At 37.0% G+C, this 22,420-nt stretch overlaps 1 protein-coding gene across 1 annotated transcript in view; it reads left to right on the top strand.

The window, feature by feature from the left end:
- LOC109613225 (uncharacterized) overlaps positions 1–21,037 on the top strand; it is a 58,529-nt gene extending 37,492 nt beyond the window's left edge. The window contains exon 2 of the mRNA XM_059123479.1: positions 19,821–21,037. Coding sequence (XP_058979462.1) covers positions 19,821–20,432 — 612 coding nt within the window. The 3' untranslated portion in view covers positions 20,433–21,037. The remainder of the gene's footprint in view (positions 1–19,820) is intronic.
- The last annotated feature ends 1,383 nt before the right edge of the window (positions 21,038–22,420 follow it).

Here is a 22,420-nt window from a genome sequence, read left to right as displayed (position 1 = left end):
GCATATACCAAAGGGATAGGATCAAACAGAGTTATGAATTCGTGATCGGATTACATTAAAGAATGTTCATAATTTTGGAATGGAAATGAGAAAAAATGTCATTTCTAATGGAAATTAAAAAAATGAATATTTTGTATTTGATTTTCTAATAGAAATCGGACCGGGGATTAAAAAAAATGAAGATATTCTGCTTTTTTACCAGAAATCTAAAATGACCAAGGACCCCATCCCTTCATTAATACATAAATGAGACGGTCTGTGAAGGATTTTTTCCTAAAACTGTGATTTCGTTGTATATTAATTTAGGTTTAACGCTAATGCCTTTGCTGCAATTATTGCGAACACAGCTCTTTGTTCGCAAAATAATATTTTTTTTAAAAACATTTTTAAAACTCCTCACAAAAATAAGGATATTTTCCCCTAAGGACTTTTATAGGCCTTCAATGTTGTGCTGTTGTCATATGCCAAAAATCTACATTGTTTTTGGCAGCAACAACACGAACGGCAATCAAGTACATTGGCCTGTTTTTTTGTTGCTGATCTTTTGCTCAGGCTTTGCCACTGATGGGGCCATTTATGTTCTGTTCGGGGGTTTTTTGACCAATTTGTTGTATACCCGAAACTGACAACTACAGTTCAAACAATTTTGATGTTCATTCAGTCAATCACGACCAGCAAATAACAAAAACAACAACACCAAAAAGATGTAGAAGTTGGAATTTGTTGCCAAAATTCGAGAAAATTGAGGCCAACTAAATTGGCAGCAAAAAAAAAATCTGTTGTCAGTTTGAAGAAAACAAAAAATCGACCAACAAGTCAAAGGCAGACAAAGGGACAGAGAGAGACGGACGTGTTAAAAGTGGCAGGAAGATAAAAAAGAACAATTTCCCTCAAGATAGGACACATCAACGTGCCATAGACAAGTCCTAACAAATGACAGGACATGTGCTATGTGCGGCCATAGCATGAAGGAGCAAGCAGAGGTTAAGGGGCCAGTCACACACACACATACACACCAAAAAAATCCATCAATAGGTCACATCCACCACTGAGACTAGAAAGCATATTGTGAGTAGAGCCCCCTCTCCCAAGTACTTCCTCCAGTTCCACGGCCGTACAGATGCTCATCTGACTGCCTTTCTATCATCCATCGATTCTATTTGTCCCACTTTTGTGCAATGCTGAGCCAGGCAAAAAATGGGCATTTGGATTTCATGGGTATTCGGCGCCACCACCCCCTAGTTTGCCAAAGTATAGCGCCTAATAGAAACTTCTTATGGCTTCCATTGTGACGAGATTAATGCCAAAGTAAACGTATCTCCTCCTCCTGTATCCGTTCCATCCGCTTGATGCCTTTCCGTTTTCGTTTCACTTTTTTATTGTTGGAGTTGCAGATAAAATTGGTTGGATGACTGGTTGTTGACTTTGATTTTTATTGGTTGCGAATTGAGAAATCGCTTGCTGGCTGGTTTTGAAATTTGTTTTCCTACTTTTTCAATTATGTGTGCCAAAGGGGGCTGCCTAGCAAAGCCAATCTCCGTTCTTCGATCTGTGAAAGGACAGTTTGGATAAATCCCTGAGCTGTAAAAGCCATTGAATGCTGACTGAGTGTGTTTACGTTTCATTTCATTCCACGTCCTGCACTTCTTCTTCTTCGCCTTCTTCTTTTTTCTGGGGGCAAACGTTCTACGTTTTGGCCTTCCAAGCAATTGAAGCTGTAATGCTTAGTTTGGCTTCATTTCTATCAGCGTGTTTTGTTATTGAATGGCCCAAAGATAGCGGTTGTATGAGACTGTGCCAAGGACCCTACAGCCATTATCTGCAGAATCAAGCAAGAACCACAACAACAACAACAACAATCACCATCATCATCATCATCGCCAGCTGACAAAATGATTCGGGTTATTGTAAAGCCATTTGCGTGTTGCCTTTGCCGTCATTTGAATTTGTCATCATTTCATGGTCCATGATATTGCGTTTCATTGATTTGTCTCCGAGGGGAGAAGTGAGGGGGGTGCGGGGGAGTGGGTAGGGGGCTGAATGCAAACGACAGCTTTCCGTGATTTTAGGGGATTTTAAATGTCAATATCAATTTTGTATTCTGGCAATGTTTTGAAATTTTAATACCTTCAGTAAATTTGTTTATTTACCGTTTCCCCTTTCGTTTCCTCAAATTACATTTGATGTGGAAGGGGGGAGGGGGGAGAAGAAATGGTGGGACATCAGTGCGACAATAATACCAACTCCCAATGGGGTAAAAGTTTTCATTTTTAAAATGCAATTGTGTGGACAATCTTATCGAAGTTTTGAAAGGAACAAGCAAAGAATTTTTGCAGATACAATTCAAAACCATGGAAACTTCTGAAACCTATGGAAATTAAAATAAAATTAAAAAATGCAATTTTCTAGTATATCCTATTCGGATGGCTCCAATAGGAGACCCTTGGGTCCAATCGATGTCTAACTGCTTCCCTCTTTGGATTTCAAGTTCACATTGTAACGCTTCCCTAACCCCTAATCTAGAGTACAATTACCATGCTTTCTATTTTCCACATCTGCCATTCCTCCGCCGCTGGAAAGTTGGCCATTGTTTCTGTTTTTTAATTCGCCACATAACCAAATTAAACAAACAACAGTGCGAATGGATTGGAATGCGAGTCCAACTCAACTTCAGCTTTAATTATCCTTTCAGGTGGATGGCAAAAAAATACAAACGAATGTTGGCAGAAAACGCAAAACAAAAACAACAACGGAAATAGAAATCTCAGAGAACAACAAACAAAAGGAAACAAAGAAAAGAGGAACGTGCACTGGCATCCATCCACCTTGGCGGAAAGGGAAAATACGTTGAACAATGCGAACGAAACCCACACTCCGTCGCACGACCAATAGTCGCATTGCTCGAAAACACAAACACGCAATAACTGTAAACTCCCCTCGTTCCCCACCTTCAACCCGCTGGAAAACAAAAAAACACAAACTTTTTTCATTTGTTTAACAAAACAAATGCGAAAATTTATCTTTCGACAGTTTTCCAACAGCTACTGAACTCCAGTGAGTAGCTGCTGCTGCTGCTACTATTCTCCTCGAGTACTTTAGCGATAATGAGTTTTCCAAAGCGATGAGAAAAATGTGGAAGTGGGGGAGGGGGGTGTCTTAGGGAAATAAATAAATTTACAGTTTCAAATTGTTGTTTGCAAAATAAAAGAAAAAAAAAACAACGAACAAACGCACGGACGAAGAAAAATGTAACGAAAAATGAAAGTTTCGCAATTTTCTTGTAGCCGAGTTGAAGCCCTCAGTACTCATCGCACTTAATTAAGAAAAATTTGCCAAGTTAATGTTGATGCTCACACACGCACACACAAACATTCTTCTGCATACAAACACACACACACTATTGCATGGCCATAGAACGAAAAAACAAGTCAAAGCATGGCGAGGTGAAATATTTACACGTATCCTTCTTCTCAAAGCTTTCTTAAGATGCCGTTATCCTCGTGATTTGTATGGGGGTTCATTCGTCTCTTGTTTCTCCTCTACTCTACTCTTGGAATTATTTAGCTTGACATGCTTAACTTTTTAGTTCAGGTCCAGTTAACTTTGGTTACAGTGGGACCAGAGGTCGATTCCTAAGTTTGATCGGATTTACATTGATACTGCAGCTAATAATGAGCTATAATTTTGAGTTCGCCTAGAAGGGGCGTCTTTCATAGACCAATTGAACTCTCCGAAAAACTCGCTCAAAGAGTGAAACTCACTCGAATTCGAGCGAGTTCGCTCCTGGGAGCAGAAAAAATATTTTAAGAAAACTCATTTTTTCGATGTCACTCGATGTCGATGTCACGCACACAAAAATCACCAAACAAAAAATGTTCTACTCATTTTTACTCTTAGGGCAAACTCTTAATCTATTTGGAGTCATTCTGCTCCAAATCTAATTTTTCAAACAGAAGTGACTCAGGAGTGCTCCAACACACAAAAAAGAGTGAAGAGTATATTCCATAAAACACTCCCACACTTTGAGCAATCCTGCTCGCGAGCAAGTTTCTCTCCTTAGTGAAAATAAACAAATCTGAGCTCTGCTCTAAACTCATGGACACTTCAAGTAGAGTTTGAGTTCAAGAAAATGCAGGTGTTTAATTGATCGACAAGTGCTCTGAATTTGCTTCCACTCTTTGGATTTTGAATATTAGAATATTAAGTTCAGATTGTCGGTTGGTTCGATTCGTCAAAGGGAGTTCTGAAGCCTTTCCTAAATTTTGTCTTGGCTTATTGGATGATGTTGTTCTCCTCTTGTCCCACTTTACTTCAGCCACACACACCCACACACACGTACTCTACAAAGTGCCGACAGACCGCCTTATTCAAATCTTAACTAAAGTCATTGCGTGTTGAATAATTCTGTCATTGGATTCATTAAGATAATTGCTGTCGTTCCATTTGAAAAGCTACACAAAAAGTTGCAAAACACTTTTCCTCAACTGAACTCCTTAACGGTTATCGTTTCCCCTGTGCTTGCAGCGGTAGCAGCAGCAGCACCACCCTTTCCCCCTGACCCTGCGACAAAATGTGAACGGCTTTATCTTTAGCACGGAGTCGACAAAATGTTAAAAGGTGAATTAGAAAAGTTTCTTCGTCTTCGGTGTACAAAGAAAAAAGAAATAAGAAGAGAATTTACAGACACACAAACACACACAGATACACACGCACGCACACACACACACACACACACACCAATTAAGTGAAAGAAAACCAGGCAGTGTTTCATTTTGTTATGAAAAAAAGGTCATCTCAGAAAGATTTCAACAAAATTAATTAAAGAAAATGGCTACAAAGATTCATATCCGCATCCTCAACCCCTGTAGACCACGTCCGCTGCCACCCGGGTAGGGCAAGCAAACATTTGGTGCTGTTTATCCCTGCTTTCTACCTGTAGGGATCAAGTTTATATGAAAGTAATTCGTATTCGAAGGTAATGCAATTATATTAAACCAAACTTGGTATCTGTATTACAACCAACCACTGCCATCTCCTCCACGACCGCCACCACCACCAGCAACAACAACAACATCATCAATGGTTGTGGCATCGTCATATGCTACAGCTCCACACCGAACTTTCGGTCATAATATTGTAAATATTTTATAAATTAATGACACTTACATTAAGTGTACAATCACAGAGTGAGAGGAAGAGGGAGAGAGAGGGAGGGAGAGGGATAGAGAGTTGGGAGAGTAAAGAAGGCAAAATGACAGCTATAATCATATATTGATAAAGTTTTTATTGTAAATGAGATCAGAGTTGACCGAAAAACAATCAACTGATTGCAGTTGTTGGGTATTATTACAACGAAATTAATATGGAAAGAAGTTGAAAAGGGAAATGAAAGAAAGGAAGAACTTCATTGTGATAATACAATGAATACATTAGGACAGAGAGAGAGAAAAAACAGCTAAGTTCGCCCGGGCCGAACTTTTAATATACTCCACCATTTGGAACGTACTTGAAAAAATTCAACAAATTCGGAAAAATAGCATTTAAATGATAACCTTTATACGGGGGCTATATCAAGACGCGGACCTGCATAAGTATTTTTTTGTCAAATACGAAATTTGAAACAATTCCATCGAAAAATGTCGCCTAAATAATCAACATACAAAATAAAGGGAGATACCGTTATCGGACATCGCTAAATCGTTTTAGAATTTATATATATACAGGGTGAGATAAAAAAACTGCAATAAAGTCAAACGCCATACTTTTTACAATCTTTTTTAAATTTTATTGAATGAAAGCAAAAAATGTCTGAAATAGAATAGAATAGAAATGGAATAAGTTTAGATTTGTTTGAATTGGTCACATTTGGTACGAATTGTGGCCTTCAAACGGCCAATGAAACTGTCACACGAGTTTATGCAAAATTGCTTTAAGGAGAATGTTGAATAAACTCAAATAAAGTAAATCTTTATTCCAAAAAAATTATAATCCTGACCTGATGCTTGGAAAAATACAAATATCTCCTAAAATAGTCTTAGAATCGAATGAAATATTTTGTACTGGAATTTTTTTTTTCTGTTTTTCGATACCTTCCCTCCATACGCCTAAAGCTGTCACGTTATGTCGCTGCTGTCATTACCCAATTCACATTATATTTGCATGTGAAAATCTCATGGACAGCGCTCCGTATGCATGTGTATTGGTAACGTGTCCTTTGTTGCGTTTTTTCCGCAGTCGGACAATGTTCGCCTTGTAAATGTCAGCGTTGGTCATTATTTTAATGCCGATTAAAATATGTTGACAATGCTCTTTTATTGCTCCTGCAATGGTCAGACATGGAGAGAGAGAGAGATGAAGCGGAAGGGCGGGCTCGCAGGGAAAGTGAAGCACACATTTATCCGGTTTTTGTTGTCCATTGATTGAAAATGAAAATAATATTTCACATGAAAAGGTTGGCGATTTTATATCATATTTTCCGAGAGTTTTACACACACACATACACACACAGATGTCAACATTGTGAGGTTACGTCTTTTTCAGAGAACGTATGTATGCTGTAGCAAAAAATATTAAACCTTTAAGTTTAATACCTTTCCCATGCCCTGGCTACGCGCCTGCTGGACACCTTACACGCCACATTCATAGTTTGGCAAATAAATGTCAGTTTAAGGTCTGCAATGACCTGCTTAATAAGATATGGCCAGTACAGCGGTTGGTTGTCTGTGTCGAAACTTTTTAAATTCAATAAAAATCCAAGCAATCAATTTCATAAAAATGAAATTCTGCAGGTCCACCATCAACAAACAAGGCACACACACACACATATACGTATGTATGTATGTACATGTGAAGAAATAATTTCCCATTTAATAAAGAGCTCAAAATTAAATTTTAAAAGAAAAATCCAAAGCCAAGTAGGACACATATGGCCACAAATCAAACAGACATTCATAAATACAAGTTTAAATTTTCGCTAACCATGACCTGATTTTCGTTCTTTAAAGAAGCCCTCCAAATATCCGTTTTTTGTTGTTGGGACCATGTTATTAATGGACAATTTACAATGTGTAACAACAAACTTTTATTTTATGGCAAATATGCCGAGGGCGTGACGGAGGGGGGAGGCAGGGAGGGTTCTGTGCAAAATTATAAAAGTTATTGCAACCCCAGGTGAAATGTGGCTACCTAATGCTCCAACTTTGAACTTGGACCCTTTCGTGTGCTCCAGACCAAATACGAATGATGGAAACATCCTCCAGTCTCGAACATTTCATTCAGCTCTTCTCATTTGGCCTGGCTTTTGCGGGAGGGGAAAACTCCAATTCATTTGCCACATAAACACATCGGTGTTCAGCTGGGCTTGGCATTGGCGTGCGGTTTTTGTGTGTAGCGGCGGAAGGTTAAAATCTGCCAACACAACATTTTTCATTTGTAGCAATGTGTGTGTGTGTGTACGTGTGTGGAGGGAGGCTTTAAGTATGTTTAACCTTTTCACCAACCCAAAGGTGTGCAAATATAGCAGGGTACACATAAGTTACGTGTTAACATGTATGGTCGTCAGACCATATTTAAGGTAAGTATCTGTTTATTGGAACGACCGTTACGGAGGTCGTTTGAATAAGGATGGAAAAAATTGCTACATGGCTTAATAGGACGTTCTATTTGAAGGAAATTTAGAGATATTTTGGACGTTCAATGTGTTTTTTTTTTCAATACCTTTTAGATATTTATACCTTATGGCTTCAAAAGCTATACATATATTGCCAACAACATGGCTCTGTAAAAGCAATGGGCTTAGACCGCATGCCCCTTTGAACGTTATTTAGGAAATTCGAAGTCGGCTAGCTATGTCCGTCCGCCTGTTTGACTTTGTATCTAAATATCGGATTTTGTATAACCTCTGTTCAGTCCAATGTTTCCATCATCCCAAATTCAGTGTGTTCCACGTCCAAACCAAGTGCACACTTCTTGTATCTTTGGCCCACTTCTTCCCGAACCTTGACCATAAGAGCTTAAATTGTGAAAACCCATAGCCCTCATAAAATGAGAAATAGGAACCTTGGAATCTTATGTGGATATGGTATATAAAGATTATCTCTTTCTCTCTCTCTCTCTTTGGCATTTCTTCCTCAAATGGGCAAGAATTTGAAGTTCTATAAAACGTCATATAGGTTCTGTGCAAAAATGAATACTTCATCGCCGACTTTCTTTAGGTATTGAAATTGAAAAAAAAAACTCATAGTAGTCAGTTCCCGATGTAGTTCAAACTAAATAGATCCTGATATTTTTATCAAACTTAGCCAATTTACGGTCCATTACTCTTTGTACCCCTCAAGCTACTGATAAAAACATAGAGTTACCATGAATTTCGTACAAACTGATATGGACCGTTGGTGCGAACCGCCTGAAATTTTCCTTCATGGATATCAAGGGTTTGGAACTCACATAGGCTGGGGCAAAATCAATTGAAGGATACGAGAAAAAGTGTGTTAGTCGTTTAGGATGGTAGACGCGATAGCTCTTAAAGAAAGTTACCAAATTGGGCCAGAATTTTCACATCGTGATGTTGCTCTTTGACATTTCCCTGATATAGGATCGGATAAACCTAAATAAGTTTAGAATATGGGTTTAATTGGTCAACAAACTTCCCACAAATTGTTCCAAAACAAAAAGCCCATGCATTTTTCCCTTTCAATTGCCGAACTACCCCTCTCATATCACCATAGCAGCCCCCCTCCCCCTCAATTCATTATCAATAACAACCTTAAGCATGAGTGGGCTATTATTTTTTATTGAAACTTTCACAAATTTACAACTTATTAAGATATTTATTATTATTTTCTCTTTATTCTTCCTGTGGCTGTTGGGGATCCTGTTTTTTTGTTGCCCTCAGGTTCAATAAACTGCAACACATCAAAGGTTCTGCCTGGGAAACAAAAACAAAACGGGGGGAGAGGGAGGACAAAAGCAGCTTTAACACTTGATTGTGTATGTGTGTGTGTGTGTGTTTGATGGTAGCAAATACCAAAATGTGAGGCTGCTAAAATGTACTCAGGGATTAAACATCATCATTTGTTATACCGTCGTTTTGTTTCCAATCACCTGTCTCGGATGGTACAACAACCCTGCTCCTCTTCCTCCCTTGCCGCATAAGGCTCGTTGTAATCTCTGACAGAATGAACATAAATTTTTAATATAAATTTGTGGGTATGTCTGGTACGGGGGACAGAGTTGTGGGCATGTATGTGTTGCCAGCATATGTATGTATATTTGGCAAGGCTCAACAGGTGCCCATTGTTTTCTGATGTTCGCTAGCAAAAGCCAGAGCTTTGTTTATTGTCAAGGACTTTTTTCCCACATTTCCCTTGTCTACTTAGTCCGGCCTTTAAATATTAATAGATCATTATTTTCTCTTGTTTGTGGCAATTTGAGAATAAGTTTGCCCCAGGGGATTATCAAACTAAGTTGCCTTCAAATTACAACAAAAAAGAAACGACGTCGACTGAGTGATATTTGTGATAAAATAAATTATTGATTGAGGCATTTCTAGGAATGGCAGAGTTTGGGGATCTAAAGGGTTTGGTTTTGTTTGTTTTTGCAAATTTGAAAATAGATACTAAAGTTAATAAGTTTTTAAATTGACTGGCATCAGTGGAGTGGAAAAATTTGTTCAGAATCACTCCAACATATGTGACTTAAAGTTTAATGTTGAAAACCGCGTGGGAAGTGGTATTAGAGGAACAAAGAAATCAAAGCTTTACTTCTATTGCTTATTAAGAATACATATATGTGTTTATCGGTAGGAAATATTATCTACTTTTTCTTGAGTTTTTTCGGAGTAAATGCATTTTTTTAATATTTCCGAATAAATGTGGCCTAAGATTTTATTCAGGGAGTAAATTTCTATACTTAAAACCAGTCTACAGATAAACAGGTAACAAAGCAGTAAGTTCGGCCGGGCCGAACTTTGAATACCCTCCATCAACGAATTTAGAAATTTTCAAAAAATAAAATCCGTTAAAAATTCTTCTAAAATCTTAAAAATACCGAATATAGCCGTTATATTGGGGTCTGCACAAAGATGTGAACCTGCATAGGCAACTTTCGTCATAGACCATTACAATATTCAAATTATAAACTTTGAAGAAATATCCGGTGAATAATGTAGCTAAAATCATAAAAATACCGAATATAGGGAGGTACTGTTATATCGGGGCTATACGAAGACCTCAACATGCATAGGCAATTTTCTGTCACAGGCTGTAGTACCTTTTAGGGACTTAAAATACGAAATTTCAAACAATTTCGGTGAATATTGTACCTAAAATCGTCAAAATAACGAATATTGGGATATACCGTTATATGGAGGCTATATGAAGACGTGGGCCTACAGACTCAATTTTTTGTCATTGGATGTAGTACCCATTACAAATTTTAAATACGAAATTTGAACCAACTTCGGTGAATGATGTGCCTAAAATTGTCAAAATATTGAATATCGGAGGGTACCGTTGTATGTGGGATATACGATATCGTGGACATATATAGACATTTCTCTTCCAGGTGGTAAAATGTTTAAAAAGAACTTCTAGTATTGTTTTTAGACAATTCCATTGAAAAATGTAGCTAAAATCATCAAAATACTGAATATGGGAAGGTACCGTTATGTGGGGGATACACGATATCGTGAACCTATGTAGAAAATACACTTCCAGGGGGGTAAAGTACTCGGAGGAAATCCTTCTGTGAATTTTCAGACAATTTCATTGAAAAATTTGGCTACAATCAACAAAATACCGAATGTCGGGGGGTGCCGTCATACGGGGGTTACACGATAGCCCACCTTCGAACTTGACCTGCCTGCAGAAAAAAGACTAATCTGTGTAAAATGGAAGCTTCCTATCTTTTTTCGGTTTGACTCTAGCGTGATTTCAAGAGATGAACGGACGGATAGGCTGATTAAGAATATACTTTGTTATATCTTAAAATTATTATTTCGATGAGTTACAAACGGAATGACGAACTTAGTATACTCTCCATACTACGTATGGTGGAGGGTATAAAAAAAGCCTATTCGCCACATTATTACGGAATTGCGAATAAAATAATCGAAGACAACAATTGGCTCTTCATTTTGTTGAACTACAATAAAAAATCCTCTTCATCCAAATTATCCATCTATGTCCTAGCCATAATCGCCTTAACATTAAATCGTTCCCCAACCCGAAATTAATTTCTCGAATTGACTTCCACAAAAATTCTATTCACTCCGCATGACAACTGCCAAAAAGCTCATGTTCATTCATGTTTCATTATTTACTTTGGGAGCTTTGCAATTTCCTGTATTTTGTTCATTTAATTTCCTCCCCTACAAATTTGTGCGTAATTCATGGCTGAATTTCCGTTGGCTGGAAAATTTTACAGAGTCATTGATTTGTAATTAAAAAATGTATTTCTAATTTTCAACGAAACAAAACAGAAATTGCCATCAACTTGTTTCTTGTTACGAAAAAAGGGAATTGGAAAATGTTTTGCAATATATTTCAACTTAGAAGAGTAACTTAACGGGAAGTCAAAAAGAAAAAGCAACGCTCTGCTTAAGCAATGATTATAGAGATTCCATGAGTCGTATTTTGGCTAAAAAACAAGTAGAAGTGCCTTGTCACTGGCCCACCCAACCACCGCCGCCATCATCCTCCTCCTCATCGTCTTCATCATTGTCAGCATCAAGTTCCGCCTATTTGGTTTTTGTTTTGTTATCTCACCGAGAGCAGATTTAATGTTTTATTTTTCGAAAAGAAATCATTTGAAATTTTAACGAGTTCCGTTGGAAAAAAAACCATTGAATGTGTTTGTCTGTGAGTGTGTGTGTGTGCGCGCGTTCTGTTACTATTTTATGCCTGTGTCATTCCCCCACCCCTTACTCTTCCCCTCACTCAGACAATGATTTCGATTATTTGTGGTTTTAAACAAGTAGTGTGGTGGTTGTGTGCCTTGAGCAGTGATTCAGGAGATACATTTTTTTGCAAGGGTTTCAAAACAACAACCACAACAACAAAGATACCAACTCGAAAAAGAAACGGTAATGATAGCTTGTTTAACGCTCGCTTTGCACACTTTTCCAAAGCGATTTATTAACGAACAGTTGCCTGGGGCAATGAAATGAAATGCCAGTTAACCGCTTGATTTGTTGTCTTCTCAAAAAGAGTGGAGCAAAGAGGGGGAGGGGAGTAGCTGGAAATAGAACAATAGAAGTTAATACCTTTCATTATGGCCAATCATTTGTTTAAATGTATAATTATGTTTCTGGTCCGCTTTTGTCCACGTTCCAATTAGTCGAGCGTCATAAAATTCAGGAGAATTATTTCCCATCCTGAAATCGAAATTTTATTAAATTCAATTTACAATTAAATGTTTGTCATTTCCCGTTTTGTTGGTGTTGTAGCTGTGTTTGTTATTGTCCTGCTAATTATTTAAGTTGGCCTTATTATTTGTGGCGCATGTTTCGCGTGTTCGTCGTTATGTCGTCGTCGTTCTGGCCTTTGCAGTTTTTAATTAAAACATTTTATTACGAGTGACATATTTATTGTTTTTTTAAGTATCTGCAATTGTAACTGCCTGAAAACATTATCAGCATATTTTTGAAAATATTGACTGAATGAAAGTTCGTATTCGTTGTTGGGTATGGAGGGTTTGAATGTGTTGGTGTGGTCACATGTCAGTTAATACCCCACAAGAGATCTCATTATTAAACAATTAAGGTCGATTAAAAAAAGCTCCATTTAGTCCATACCTTTGAAAGTGGTTCGAAAGATTTTTCACGAGGAGTGAATTCAAGTCCGAATCGGAAATTGCCATAAAAAATGTTTCTCTGATATACCTGGATATGATGTAGCTGTCGTAACATCATTATCGTTCAAACAAACTTGAAGTCTGAAACATTAATCGCAGTGCAATACATATAATCCCTATAGAGTCGGAAACAGAAAATTATCTCGTAAAGAATACCGATATTGTCTAAATACTCACAAAAAATATAATTACGATGTGAAAAGGTCCCCATACATCTGGAAAAGTCGCTTTATAAGATACAAATCTGATGTAATCGAACATTTATATCCAATTTCATTCGAAACCATGAATTCCATATTCATCTCAGGTTTCTGGCTTAGAGAATTTTTTAACTGTAAAGAATGGCTGATTTGATTCACAAGCTATCACTAATAGAAGTTTTGAAAATTGTGTCCCTTTCTGGGTGAGATATCAGTAGAGACCTTGTGTTAGTCCAATTGCTTGTCTGTGTGAAATTTGAAGAGAGTTGGATGCTTATTTCGCTTTATTTGAGCGTTTTGTTTTTCAAATCTTGAACCCCATGTGGGGGAGGTACCAGAAGAAATGTTGCGATATCTGCCATCTTCATAACAGATATTGTGTTGGTGGAAATATTGAGATGTACCAAGTCTGAATATAATCGGATGTTAGTTTCGCTTTTTATGAGCTTCATGGATATTCAAAATTTTGACCCTCTGTGGGGGAGCACCAGAAGGAGTGGACCGATATGTCCCTTCTTCAAAGCAGATATTGTGTTAGTAGAAATAATGGGATTTCATAAGAATTATAATTATTCAAAATTATGACTCTTTGTGGGGAGGTACTTGATGAAGTCGGCCGATATTGTCCATTTTTGCACCTGACCTAACACTAATGCAAATATTAGGATTTGCAAAGTTGGAGCAAAATCGGAATATCAGTTCTCTTTCTGTGCAGTAAAATACTTTTTTTTTTAATTCGACTTTTTGTGGGGGTGGTAGCAGAAGAAGGGGACCGATATTGCCCTTCCCTGAACTCGATTTAATTTTTATAAGAATATTACGATGTACCAAGTTTGGACCAAATTGGATGCTCCTTCGAGAGTTATCGTGCTCACCAGCCAGACGGACGGACCTCGCTAGATCGACTCCAAATGTCCTGAAACGAATTTGTTCGAAAGAGACCTAGGGTCCAAAACCGTTAGTTCGATGAAACACGTATCAAATAATATATACCCTCTGTAGCCATATGGCTGAGGGTATAACTTATGGTCGCTGTTGTTAATTTTCACGCCTGGCGTATAAGTGACGTAGATTTTAAAATGTGAGAGATTCGTGTCATATCGAAGAAAGAAGTCGTATTTCAATCCGTAACCTAAAATGCGATTTTCTCGAAACTGAGTTCTTGAGATTTGACACCCTTTGAATAAATGTACCTCTGCGGGTACTGTAAATGTACCTCCAGGCAATGTCGTTAAGAGAGTATATCATTTGAGCAAGTACACAACGGGATTAAGGATATAAAATCTCTCTGCAAATATAAGAAATCATTAACATATATTCAAAATTCTTTTAAAATCCTACGTTTCTTTTTTCCTCTTACTTATTTTTATAATATAATTTTACATCTTAGTTTTGAAATTTTATTCGTATTTTTTATGAAAAGAAATAGATTTTTCGTTTTATTCACACCTGTCACTGACATCATGTTGTGTCATGGCATTGATTTTGCCCAGAGACATACATTATCTCTTATCAAACTAATAACGCACGCACATTTCCAATATTCTCGCTTTCCTTTTCTCTCTTTTTTTACTTGAACCTCACCTTTGGACCTAAATACACGGATTTCCATGCGTTTCCAATCATTCATTTGACCGAAATGGTCACAATTTCGAATGGTGACGATATCATTTGGCCATAACCACATTTTGTTGCCGAACCTTGAAAATGTCCATAAAACAGATATTGTGGCATTTATTCGGTTGTGATTTCCGTTGTTAGTGTTGGAGTTTTGCATTGCGTGTTTCCTTTTTTTGTTTTTGGCATTCTGCGGTCGAATGTTAATTTTTATTTATTTTATTTGATGTTATTTTATCCTGCCAAAGGACACTTTGTAATGCGATAGCAATTCAAACGAAATTTATGGCGTTGTGCAACAAATTAATGCTGTTATATGTCTGGCGGAGGCACATTGAGGCCGCCACAGTGAATCATTGATGCGGTTTTGTTGAGCAGGGGGATACTGTTTGGGGTGATGGGAAATTGTTGGTACAAGGATAACCACTTTCAAAGGCATTTCAATTTATAAAGATGTCCACAGTGTTTTCCTGGACCATGCAAGAATACTCCAGAGAGAGATTTCATATCGGATATCAGTATTTTACAATGATACTTACCATTTCTTATTAATTGCATGCTGGTAATAGTTTGGGATCATAAAGGATGGTGCAGGATTGTCAATGCCATTAAAATAAATAAATAAAACAAGTTAAAAAGCAGTAAGTTCGGCCGGGCCGAACTTTGAATACCTTTCACCATTTGGAACGAATTTGGAAATTTTCAAAAAATAAAATCCTTAAAAAAATTCTTTTAAAGCTTTAAAAATACCGAATATAGCCGTTATATTGGGGTCTATAAGACGTGGACCTTCATAGACATTGTTTGTCATGAGCCATTACCATATTCAAATTCGAAACTTGAAATAAACGGTGAATAAAGTAACTAAAATCATCAAAATATCGTATATAGGGAGGTACCGTTATATCGGAGCTGTGCGAAGACCTGGTCCAGTATAAACAATCACAGGCTGTAGCATCCATTACTGACTTCAAATACGACATCTCAAATAATTTCGGTGGGTATTGTCGTCAAAATACCGAATATAGGAAGGTACTGATATATGGGGCCTATACGAAGACCTAGGCCTGCATAGACTGTAGTTCCCATTGCGAACTCTAAATACGTAATTTGAAACAATTCCGGTGAATAATGACGCTAAAATCATCAAAATACGGAATATCGATGGGTACCGTTATATGGGGGCTATATGAAAACGTGGACCTGCATGGCCCATTTACGAACTTAACCTGCCTACTGGAAAAATAAACATGTGTGTAAAATTTTAGCCTTCTATCTCAATTCGTTCTCAGGAGTTACAAACGGAATGACAAAGTTAATATACCCTCCATAGTATGGTGGCGGGTATAAAAAAATTTCCTAAATTCCATCACGCCAAAAAATCAAACGCCTTTCTACATAAGAGGAAATAAATTCAAACCCACCTCAAAATCGAAATGTTATGAATAATGGTTTTGGGGTTTTTGCCATAATTACGCATTTTTATCATTATTATGTGCGTTTGATAGCTTTTGTTATGGTCGCTGCCGTTGTTATTGTTGTTGTTTCTGTTGCTACAACAATTTCAAAAACACTCATAAAAACACACACACGGACACAGACACACACATACACACAAAGGCGGCTTTTTTAAATAACTTCTTTTTGCGGTTTATTAAGTATGGTTCGAAATGTCATAACCATCAATTATGGTCGCCTACTTGAAAACCGAGCGGAGTGTGGGCTCGGTATTATTGCCAGGCAGCCGGGATGTTTAAAAACCAATTAAAAATCCAAAAATTTAAGAAATTATAATCACCGTTATAAATTGTTAAAAATTTTAAGAAGCCACTGGGAATTCAAATGGAGGGCATTTGAAATTTATAACAGGAGTTTGGCATGTAATCGATTATTTGGTTTTAGAAAGAATTTTGTAGATTGGTGTATTGAAATATTTCCATTTCCTCCCCCTCGCAAACACAATTCCTTGCAGTAAATTTGTTCCAATTTCCAATTTAACGAAGTAAATTTCCATTACCACAAAAAGAAGAAAAGTTTTTAATGCAATTTGCCAAAGAGTGGAAATCGGAAAGAATGCATATCCCATCATCTCGATATCGATTACAAACCAATCTTCAATCCCCCAGCGTCGCTCTTCACCCTCCGTCTTGCACTTCGACATGTTTGCATTGCTGGTCAGCAAATGAATGTAACAACATTTTAAGAAGATGATGAAAGTGAAGAGCAAACTTTATCCTTTCAAAAATCAGACGAAAAGCAAAGAAAAAAAGAAGAACAGAATAATTGCCATTAAACTGCAAATGTTCGCATAAAATTATTGAAATGGCAATTAAAGAAATTTTCAAGTACAAAGAATCGGCAACAAAAGGAAATAAGTTTCCGCAAAGGAGCAACGAGGGGGAGAATAGTAAGAGGAGCTGGAAAACGAAAATATGATTATCATTATACCCTCAGCCATATGGCTACAGAGGGTATATATCATTTGATACGGCCAAAACGTGCCTAGTCGAAATAACGGTTTTAGACCCTAGGTCTCTTTGGACCAAATCCGTTTCAGAACATTTGGAGTCGATCTAGCGATGTCCGTCCGTCCGTCCGTCCGTCCGTCTGTCTGTCTGTCTGTCTGTCTGGCTGGCTGGTGCGCACGATAACTCTCGAAGGGAGTATCCAATTTGGTCCAAACTTGGTACATCGTAATATTTTTATCAAACTTAGATCGAGTTCGGAGATGGGCAATATCGGTCCACTCCTTCTGGTACCTCCCCCACAAAAGTTCGAAATTTTCAAAAAATTTAATTTTTGCACAGAAAGAGAAATTATAGTCCGATTTTGCTCCAACTTTGCAAATCTTAATATTTGCGTCAGTGTGAGGTCGGGTGTGAAAATGGAAAATATCGGCCCACTCCATCAAGTACCTCCCCCACAAATGGTAAAAATTTTGAATAATTACAACTCTCATAAAATGTGATGTAAGTGTCCGATTGTCTTAAAATTTTACACATCCCAATATTTACATTAACCCAAGGTCTGGTGTTAAGATGGAATATATCGGTCCACTCCTTCTGGTACCTCCCCCACAAAAGGTCGAAATTTTCAAAAATCTGTGCAAAAAAATATTCGATTATTCTGCTACTTTGCAAATCCTAATATTTGCACCATTGCTAGGTCTGGTGCGAAAATGGAGAATATCGGTCCACTCCTTCTGGTACCTCCCCCACAAAGGGTCAAAACTTTAAATAATCACAATTCTCATAAAATGTGATGTAAGAGTCTGATTGTTTTGACATTTCACACATCCCAATATTTATATTAACCCAAGATCTGATGTTAAGATGGAATATATCGGTCCACTCCTTCTGGTACCTCCCCCACAAAAGGTCGAAATTTGCAAAAAATATATTTTTTGCACAAAAAGAGAAAGGATAATCCGATTTTGCTCTCACTTTGCAAATCCTAATATTTGCATCAGTTCTACGTTAGGTGTAAAAATGGACAATATCGGTTCACTCCTTCAAGTACGTCCCCCACAAATGGTCAAAATTTTGAATAATTACAACTCTCATAAAATGTGATGTATGAATCCGATTGTCTTCGAATGGCGCACATCCCAATATTTATATTAACCCAAGCTCTGGTGTTAAGATGAAGTATATCGGTCCACATCTTATGGTACCTCCCCCACAAATGGTCGAAAATTTGAGATATATATTTTCTGCACAGAAAGGAAGCAATAATCTAATTTTGAAAAACATAACGCTCAAAGAAAGTGAAATAAGGATTCAACTTTTTTCAAATTTCACACATACAAATTATTTTTGCTAACACCAGATCTGTTTTGAAGATGATCCTATATATCTGCGAACACCTTGTGGTACCTCACCCACAAAGAGACACATTTTTCAATATTTTTATCTGTCATAAATTGCGAAACAACTCAGTGATTCCTTACAATTGCTATATCCATTTGCTATAATAATATTTATATCATATTTATGTAGGTCCGATACGAAATTGACAATATTGACCCATTCTTTAAAAACCCACTCCATAGAGGGTGAAGAGGGCTGAGGGTATACATCTGTCGGCAAAACCGACCGATACTTTTTTACTTGTTTTGGATTCATTTAAATATTCATAAACTATTCTTGAATGCACAAAGAAGGCAGAAATTACAAAAAAAGCTTTCAATAATAAAAGAACTGTTCAAAAATTATATGAAATTTTAAATATTTAAAAAAACACTGGGAGACTAAATTTGTGGGTCAAAGAAGATGTAAAGAAAAAGTTAAGATTTAAATCATTTCTCCCGTCATGGAGGTTATGGAAGTAGAAAAATATTCAAATGTTTTGTTTTTCTAATTTTTACTTTGTCTCCTATTTCAATTTCAATTTTTTTAATTGCCTATAACGACAAACAATTGACATTTGTTTCCGACCCGCACCTCTCTAAAATATCTCAAAATATGTTTTCATAAAAACAAGTAAAAAAGCAGTAAGTTCGGCCGGGCCGAACCTTCCACCATTTGGAACAAAATTGAATGTTGAAAAAAAAAAATAAATAAATAAATAAAATCCGTTAGAAATTCTGTTAAAATCCTAAAAATACCGCATATGGTATATGATCTATACGACCTGGACCTGCATAGACAATTTTCTGTCACAGGCTGTAGTACCTATTAGGAACTTCAATATCGTCAAAACACAGAATATAAGGAGGTACTGATATATGGAGGCTATATGAAGACGTGGGCTTGCAGACGCAATTTTTGTCATAGACTGTAGCACCCATTAAGATCTTCAAATATGAAATTTGAATCAATTCCGGCGAATGATCTGTGCAACTTTTTAGCTTCCTATCTTTATTCGTTTCTAGCGTGATTACAACAGATGGACTGACAGAATATATATAGTTTGTTCAAGAATATATATACTTTGTTATGTCTAAAATTATTATTTCGATGAGTTACAAACGGAATGACGAATTTAATATACCTTCCAAATTATATGGAGGGTGTAAACAAAAAAAACAACAAAATAAGGGCAAAAGGTCAAATTGAATTCAACGCCAATCACCTGTATCCTTGATAGCTTCTCCACCATTTCCATTCGCCTCTAATGTTTGCTTTCTTCTTTTCTTTTGGCCTTTTGCAGATTCTACTCTATCCCGAAGAGGGATGGGCTCGCACCGCCTCATCATCATATTGGACGATAACCCCTTGTTGGTGGCAGCCGAATCGGTGTCGCATTGAGGAGTTTGCCGGCACCCAGCGACGTGTCACCAAAGCCAAAATGGTTCAGCTCGAGCAGAAAGGTTCTCTGCTGATAGTTGGTCATTTCCGGAGCAAAGACTCGTCGTCGTCGTCATCAGCATTCTCGAATTCGGGTGCTGTGTCAACATTCTCAACCACATCATCAACGTCGTCGTCGGGGAGGTCGCCATCCGCCGCTGCAGCCGCAGCCGCACCAAAGGATAACGACGAATTCAAATTGTATTTAAGTTCAAACATCTCCATGGAGGACTACAACATGGGTTACTGTCTGACGGGATTCGTTGAACGAAGATGTCAGCAGACGAACACATTCCAAATGACACATTTTGCCGTTATTAAACGTCAATGGCCGTCCTTAATACACACCCAAACGCCAGCCAGCAAAGCCAGTCGCGTGTTCTGTACGAGTGGTGGTGGTGGCAGCGGTGGCGGCGGCTGCGGCAGTGGGGGTGGTGGTAGCAAACGTCGTGATACATCAGTAAAGCCAACGTAATTATAGTATTTAAATAGGATTTTTCTATTTTGCATATTTATTGCTTTTACAACAAAAACAAAAACAACAACAGCAACAACAAAAACCAAAAACACAATGACGATGTAAATTTAACTAAAACGCATAACAAAGAGAACAAAAACAAGAAAAAAAAACAGCTACCCTAGCATAATTCTAAGAACGATGTCTATTTTGTGTGCAAAAACAAAACCGAAAAGAAAATGAGAAAAATAAATCAAAAAAGAAACCAAAAAAACAAAACAAAACTACTCTTTAAGGCCATCTCCCGAAAATAGTTGATAAGACTAGAAACTAAAACAAAATGTCCACGGCAACAAAGTCCATTTAGGCATTTGATAGCTAAATTGATATACAAAATGCTTAGTTTATTAAAATATTGAATAAGAAGCAGCAGTAACAACAACAACAACAAAAACAAATGTGGATATTAAGAGCATAAAACAATTACCAGTGATGATGAATCGTTAGCTAGACTAAGTGCTAAATTGCTTCAAAACGAAAGCCGATAGCATTCGAGCATAAACTTGCAACTTATGGACTATCACACAAACACACACACACACCCGCAAATACCAGGGACGTACACGGAAATGCATTTTGTGGGGGCTCAATTAGTAAAAACTTAAGTTTTCCAAGTTAGGTTCTCAAAAATTACAGAAAAGAAGCCATTTGGGAGACTCACGTCTCTGACTACGTCCCTGGCCCATACACACATCTATTCAACCAATCATACTCATACATTGTCATTACCCTCATCATTGTCATCCTCACTTGCATGTCTTTAAGCTTCTTGATACATATGTATGAGTGAATTTATATTTTGGTGTCTCACTTTGCATTTGAAAATTTGATACAGCAATTTTTTGCCTTTCCAATATTTCTTTAAATTAATTTCACAGACTTTTCGGAAATGTCAGAAAACTACATCAGAGCATTTTCCTCCTTTAGCTAAGCCACAAATATGCAGTTGCCTGCTTGACTTTTTCTTTATTGAATTTATTTCATTGCTTATTTTTTGTTTCTTTCTTACTTTCGGTTTGGTTGAATAATTTAATCTTTCATTTTTCACACTTCCGAGCCGGAGCTGCCATTTTTGCCGTTCATATTCTAAAAAGATTTCTCAAAAACTGCAGAGTCAGCATTCGAAATTCAGAGCAATTCTGTGAATTGTGAAGTTCTTCTTATGGAGAGAACTTATTTTAATAGGGCTTCTCCTACTTTTTCAAGAAATAAAGAAATAAAAATGGAGGCAATAAGACAATGTGCATCTATATAGCCAATTATCTGCCCAAGAAGCTGGTGCCAATTGGGAACGGGAAATACAAATTTTGTTAATTCCGTTGAGAAATGTGACTAAAATACCAAATATCGGAAGATACCATTATATGGAGGATCTACTGGAATGGGGGTCTCTATAGGTAATTGTTCAGTCCTTAAAAATAGTACCCAATACGAAATTCAAATAAAAAAATTAAAAAAATAAAATGGGACATAGGTACAGATATATGGGGGATATTCGAAAATGTGGATATTTTGTGTGAGAGAAGTTAGTGGCTACTATCAACGCCAAATACCAATTTCGAAAAAAAAAAATCTGGGACAATGTTGCTATGGGGCTGTATGAAGACGTAGATCTGTGTGACCTCTAAATACCGAATTTAAAAAGATTTTTCTGAAAAGTGTGACTCAAATTATCAAAATTCCGAATAACTGGAGGTACAGTTATATGGGGTTTACACCAAAACGTTGGCCTGTGTGTACAGTTCTCTGCAAGGACATACTCGAAGAAAATTAGGTTTGTAAAAAGTACAGGAACAAAACATTTTTTTATTTTTAAAAATTTTTATTAAAAAAAAAAAAATGAAAAATGGCAACACTGTTTCAAATTCATTTGGTAGTTAGAAAATACATTTCTTCGATTTGTGGTTGAATGGATAAAAATATCCTTGGAACTTAAATTGTCTTCA

This window comes from Musca domestica, unplaced genomic scaffold (genome assembly GCF_030504385.1).
Source record: "Musca domestica strain aabys unplaced genomic scaffold, Musca_domestica.polishedcontigs.V.1.1 25, whole genome shotgun sequence".
NCBI classification, from domain to species: domain Eukaryota; kingdom Metazoa; phylum Arthropoda; class Insecta; order Diptera; family Muscidae; genus Musca; species Musca domestica.
This window is presented reverse-complemented; position numbering and strand designations above follow the sequence as displayed.